This window comes from Choloepus didactylus, chromosome 25 (genome assembly GCF_015220235.1).
Source record: "Choloepus didactylus isolate mChoDid1 chromosome 25, mChoDid1.pri, whole genome shotgun sequence".
NCBI classification, from domain to species: Eukaryota; Metazoa; Chordata; class Mammalia; order Pilosa; family Megalonychidae; genus Choloepus; species Choloepus didactylus.
Genome location: NC_051331.1, coordinates 6,836,646 through 6,842,394, shown reverse-complemented (window position 1 = coordinate 6,842,394; position 5,749 = coordinate 6,836,646). Strand labels below are relative to the sequence as shown.

At 58.8% G+C, this 5,749-nt stretch overlaps 1 protein-coding gene across 6 annotated transcripts in view; it reads left to right on the top strand.

The window, feature by feature from the left end:
* Nucleotides 1-5,196, top strand: part of RGL3 (ral guanine nucleotide dissociation stimulator like 3) — a 21,110-nt gene extending 15,914 nt beyond the window's left edge. For 4 of the 6 annotated variants that reach the window (XM_037818594.1, XM_037818597.1, XM_037818596.1 and 1 more), the window contains 10 exons: nt 301-357; nt 472-558; nt 672-704; nt 792-913; nt 1,530-1,625; nt 1,724-1,792; nt 1,882-1,978; nt 2,491-2,643; nt 2,739-2,853; nt 3,698-5,196. In XM_037818594.1, the coding sequence (XP_037674522.1) occupies nt 301-357; nt 472-558; nt 672-704; nt 792-913; nt 1,530-1,625; nt 1,724-1,792; nt 1,882-1,978; nt 2,491-2,643; nt 2,739-2,853; nt 3,698-3,816 (948 nt within the window). In that variant the 3' untranslated portion in view covers nt 3,817-5,196. The remainder of the gene's footprint in view (nt 1-300; nt 358-471; nt 559-671; nt 705-791; nt 914-1,529; nt 1,626-1,723; nt 1,793-1,881; nt 1,979-2,490; nt 2,644-2,738; nt 2,854-3,697) is intronic. The other 2 variants (XM_037818595.1, XM_037818593.1) reach the window with 2 other exon arrangements.
* The last annotated feature ends 553 nt before the right edge of the window (nt 5,197-5,749 follow it).

The following is a 5,749-nucleotide window of genomic DNA, read 5'->3' as shown; positions in this document are numbered from 1 at the left end:
TGGCATCCAGGAGCCCCGCTTCCCATCATCCCCTGCATCCTGCCCCGGGTTGGCATCCAGGAGCCCCGCTTCCCATCATCCCCTGCATCCTGCCCCGGGTTGGCATCCAGGAGCCCCGCTTCCCACCACCCCCTGCGGCCTGCCCCTGCCACTCACCTGCTCCCTCCCTCCCTCCTCCCCGGCAGCCCCCCACCCCCTCCCCAGTGGTCTTGTGTGTATGGGGGCTCTCGAGGCTTCTTCCCTGAGGGAGGGATTGAAGGAGACCCCGGGCCCTCTCCATTCTCCCCCCCCACCCCCCAGGAGGAGGCCACCGAGGGACCCCAAACGGAGGACACATCCCCAGGAGGCCTGTCCTCAGTGAGTGGTGCCTTTGGGGATTGGGATGGGGGGCCGGCGGGACCCTCGGGGAGGGGGCGGGGGGCAGCGGGGATCAGTGGTGGCCGAGAGTGACCGGAGCTCTGGGGGCTGCAGAAGCCGCCCCCTGGCCCTGTCCCCTACCTCGGCACCTTCCTCACGGACCTGGTGATGCTGGACACGGCCCTGCCGGACGTGCTGGAGGTCTGACCCTGACCCTTGACCCCTGACCCCAGCCTCCTGACCTCCCAGCCCTTGACCCTGACCCCTCGATCCTTGACCACGGAGGCTCCAGTTCAGACCTCCTTTGCCCCCAGGGGGACCTCATCAATTTTGAGAAGCGGAGGAAGGTAAGTGGAGGCTGGGGTGGGCGTGAGGGGGGCTGGGCGGGGGGGTGGCACAAGGCAGGGCGGGGGTCTCAGCGGCCACCCCCTCAGGAGTGGGAGATCCTGGCCCACATCCAGCAGCTGCAGCGGCGTTGTCGGAGCTACTGCCTGAGACCACGGACCCCCATCCTCGCCGCCCTGCACGCCCAGCGCCGGCTCAGCGAGGAGCAGAGGTGACCCCCCGACTGGCCCTGGACACACACTCCTCCTCCTGAGCTCCGACCCCCTTGCCCCCCAAATCCACGCCGTTTCATCATCACCAGCCCAATCCCAGGGCCCCGATCTACCTCTGACCCCGAAATTTGACCCCTTCTGACTTTCTACCTTCAACCATTCGCGTTCACCTGGTCCTTCCACTCAACCATCCCGTCTCTTCTCTCCCCCCACTTCTTGACTGTACCCTAACAATGACCTCCGCCCCAATTTGGGACCCACAATCATTGACTCCCAGTTTCAAAACGGGCTTTGAAGACTTTGCTGTTTATTTGACCATCCAACTGAACGATCCCATCGGTTTCGTTTCATTCTGTGGAATCCATGGTCCTAAGCGCTGAACCCCGTGATTTTCTGGCCCTAATTTGACACTCAGTCCTGTCCTTTGACTTCCCCTCTGACCTGCTGAACAACTCATGCCTGACTCTTATAAGACCCTGGTGATGTAATCGCCCCCAGTTTCATCCCCTGACCCATCCTTAGCTGCCGCCACACTCCCCACCCCATGCCCAAAACCCCAGTCCCAACTGCTGCGGAAACTCTCATCTCGCCCCTGTGCGCCCCTCGACCCCTCAGCTACCGCGTCTCCCGTGTCATCGAGCCACCGGCCGCCTCCTGCCCCAGCTCCCCACGTGTCCAGCGACGCATCAGCCTCACCAAGCGGCTCAGCGCGTGAGTCTCGGGGTGCGGAGATGTGGGCAGGGGTGTCGGGGCAGGGGTGGGCTGCTCCAGGGGCCGGCCCCAGCCTCATCCTCTGCCCCTCTCCTCAGGAAGCTGTCGCGAGAGAAGGGCTCGTCCCCCGGCGGGAGCCTTGGGGACCCCTCATCCCCCACTTCCAGGTGAGCATCCTGCAAGATGGGAAGGAGCAGGGATAGCAGGGTCGGGAACCGGGGCGGCTGCCCCACCTGGGCCTCTGTGTCTCCCCCAGTCTGTCCCCAGGGTCCCCTCCATCCAGCCCTGGAAACGCGGACCCTCCTCCAGGCAGCCCTCCAGCCTCCCCAGGGCCCCAAAGCCCCAGCACCAAGGTACCCAGACTGCGTGTGTGTGTGAGCGTGCACGTGTGCGGGACTGAGGGGCCAGGTGTGAACACAGAGGACCCTGTGGGGTGGGATCGGCCTCCCGGGGTGCAGGGCTTGTGCACAGATCTGTAAAAATGTGTCCACTCACCCCAGCGCTCTCCCAAGGAACTGTGTGGGCACGGACACCCACAGGATGGTTTGCTGGCACAGTTCTGTGCGTGTACAGCCACCACGAGCGTGCGAGCACGTGCACGGGATTTCTTGGGTGTGAACTGGGGTTGGTCTTTTGGTCCTTTGGCCGTCTGTCTGCCTAGCAGGCAGCTGAGGTCTGTAAGGTTTGGATGTGCAGATATGTGGGTGCTCGAATTGTGAGGCCCCAGGCTGTGGGTATGTGGGGGCGCTGGCCCGTGTGTACCCGGGATTGCACACCCAGGCCTGGAGGACACGTTCTCTCCCGAGCCCCTGGCACCGGCCGCCGGGCAAAGTTTGCAGCCCCCAACTCCCCTCGCTGCCCACAGCTGCCCCCAAGCCTGGACCTCCCGGGACCCCGGCCCCCAGACGTGCCCCTGAGTGACCCTCGCAACCCGCTCCCGGGGCAGCCGGGCTCGGACGCCCGCGTCATCCGCGTCAGCATCGACAATGACCACGGAAACCTGTATCGGAGCATCTTGGTGAGGGGCTGGGCCGGGGGTCTGCCAGGGGTGTGGTGGGGGGAGCCCTGCCCTCCCCCTGGAGCTCTCCCTCACCTCCTGCCCTCCCTCCCCAGCTCACGAGCCAGGACAAGGCCCCCAGCGTGGTGCAGCGGGCCTTGCAGAAGCACAGCGTGGGGCAGCGCTGGGCCCGCGACTACCAGCTCTTTCAGGTCCTCCCTGGGGACAGGGGTGAGCAGTGCCGGCTGGGAGCCCGGGCTGGGGGGTGGCAGGACCGAGCAGGGCCCAGGGGACAGACGAGGGTGTCAGGGTTCACAGGGCCTGGAGGTGGGTCAGTTAGGCCAGGGGTAAAAGGAGTCAACTGTCTGTGCCTAAATTAGGTGGCGCCATGAGGTCGCCCAAGCTCGGTGGGAAGGATGGGGGGGGCCCCCCCAAAGGTTGTCTTCTGAGGATTTATGGGGAAATGAGCTTGTCCGGGGTCAGAGCAGGAAAAGGAGGGTGGAAGGTTGTCTGGGCTTAAATTTGCAGGATCACAAGGTTGTTCAGGCCCAACCCGGTGGGCCGGGAGACTGAAGGGGGTCTCCGCTTGGGAGGGAGAGGAAAGGAATTTGTCCAGGTTCAGTGTGGGGACCCAAAAGCTGCCTGGACTTGGGATGGGAGGGGGTCAAATGATATTAAAACTCAGGGTAGGGGAATTTGAGGTCTTGGGTATGGAGGCAGTTGGAGATTGTCCAGTCTTTGAGAGAGAGAGGCAAGATGTTGACCGTAGTGCCGCAGAAGGACGTGGTTGGGGGCCACAGGGTTGTGTAGTACAGGTTCAAGGTGAAAGAATATGAGGTTGGCTGGGCCACTGGCCGGGGAGGGACGGGGCTGGGCAGGAAGTGGCTGGGGGTGCGTGGCCCGGGTTTACCCGAGCTGGGGGTGCAGGTAGTCCCGGCTCCAGCAGAAATGGAAGGGGGTTGTGTGGGTTTGGAGTGGGACGGTGTCCAGTTCACTGTGAGGAAGTGAGGGGTTGGCTCGGAGCTAGCTGGGTTCTGTGCGGGGACATGTCACCATTGTCCCCACCCCTGACCAGAGCTGCTGATCCCAGACAATGCCAACGTCTTCTACGCGATGAGTCCGGCGGCCCCCGGAGACTTTGTGCTGCGGCGCAAGGGGTGGGCTCGGCGCCCGCCCCCCATCTCCACAAACTGAGATGCTCTTCTCCCTCAAGGACATAAGCCCCGAGGGCCTGTATCACCAGGGGGTGTGGGGGCCCCTCTCCCCAAAAGCCCCCAGCCCCCAGTAGATGTCATTGTGCTTTATACCCCATGATCCCCCAACTTTAGCCCATCAGACCCCGTCTTCTGATCTTGACACTGGGTCGTTGTGCCTAAGACATCAGCCTGTGCGGTGGCTGGTGGAGAGCTACACCCCATAAACATAGAAGGGGACAGGGCATTGGGGGGTGTCCGACCCCTCCCCAGAGAACACTTGTAACTGTTGGAGACACAGAATGGACAGAAAACAGTGAACAAAGTTACAAAACAGGAATCGGTCTGGTTTTTTTCTTTGTACCTGTTTACCGCGTTGACTCTTCGTCAAGATAGAAAAACAAAACAAAAGCAAAGAAAATGTCAGAGCCGTAAGAGAGGGCTGAGTGAGGCCAGGGAGGGCCCAGTCACACACAGAGGGGTCAGGACACCCTCCCCCAACATGTCATCTATGTCTCCTTGGTGGTAGGTAGGGGAGAGTGAAGAAATGAAATTCGATCAGAGTGGAGACATACAGCATCATCAACCATGAATCAGGAAGGGCCGTGACACAGAAAGGATGGGACTTAGCTGCCTGTCAGTCCTGGGGTGAGAAGAAGAAACAGGTAGAGAAGGCAGAGAGGAAGTTAGCTCTGGGACCACTTCAACAGAGCAGCAATAAAAGTAATCCGCTCACTTATGAGCTCCTACTATGTGCTGGACATCAACTAAGGGCTTTACAGCTCACTCTGTTAATCAAGGTTCTTTCTGTTTCAAATTGGATCAAGAACCCAATTCCAACTGGCTTGTGCAAAAAAAAGGAAATTTCATATTTCATATCATTGAAAAGTCTAATGGGTCTGGCTTCAGGCACAGTTGGATCCAGGAGCTCAAAAGATGTCATTTGTATTTAGTCACCGTCAGCTGGCCCTCTTTGCTCTGAGAATGAGATCGTCCACTGACATCCCACCCCAAATCCAATCACCTTCTGTGGGACTAGAACCCCTGATTTTTAGCTGCCACTCAAAGTTAAAATCACATTTCTCATCTCCCTTGCCCCAAGGTGGGGTCATGTGACCAAGCCCTGGACAATGAGATGTAAAGGAAAGAATGGGCCGATCCCAGGTACTGCCCTTAAAAGGAAGGGGTGTGTCCTCCCGTTCTCTCTTTTCTGCCTCCTTCTGGCTGGAATGAAGGCGTGGATTGGATTGGATGGTTCACACTCGCTGAATAACTGGGGAAGTCACTGGAAGGAGCCTGTGACTCTGAGACCAGGGATCTGCCATATTGGATTTCTGCCATTTGGGTTTTCACATAAGGGAAAAATAAATGTCTATCTTAAGCCACTGTTATCTGAGTCTCTTTTACAATAGCCAAATGAACATTTTCACTCATATTGCCCCACTCCAAGGCATGTTTACCCCATGGGGGGCAGTGCCAGGCTTACAACCCGCCAGCTCAGCCTTCCCTGGCAAGGAGAACCCCTTCTTCCCATCAGCTCCAAGAAATGTCCCAGAGCAGGTGTCTATTGGACCATCTTGAGTCACATGTTCACCCCTGAACCAATCACTGTGTTCAGAAGAATGTAAGATGCTGATTGGCCAGGTCTCAGTATTTTGCCCAACCCTGAGCTGACAAAGAGGCTTCCAGTCACAGAGATCGAGTCTGGGAGGGCACTTAAGTGGATATTAAAATTGGTGGCAGTTGCTAGGAGAAAGGAGAATGGCTAGTGAATATGCAAAAAAAAAAAAAAAAAAAATCCTTAGGGCTCTAACCATTGTCCCTACAGCAATGATTGGGGGTAGGGGGTGTGCAGGCACTGTCTGGGGTGGGAGCAGAGAAATGCACCACGTAAAGTCTGAGAAAGGGGATTTTTCAGGCTAAGATCCATGACC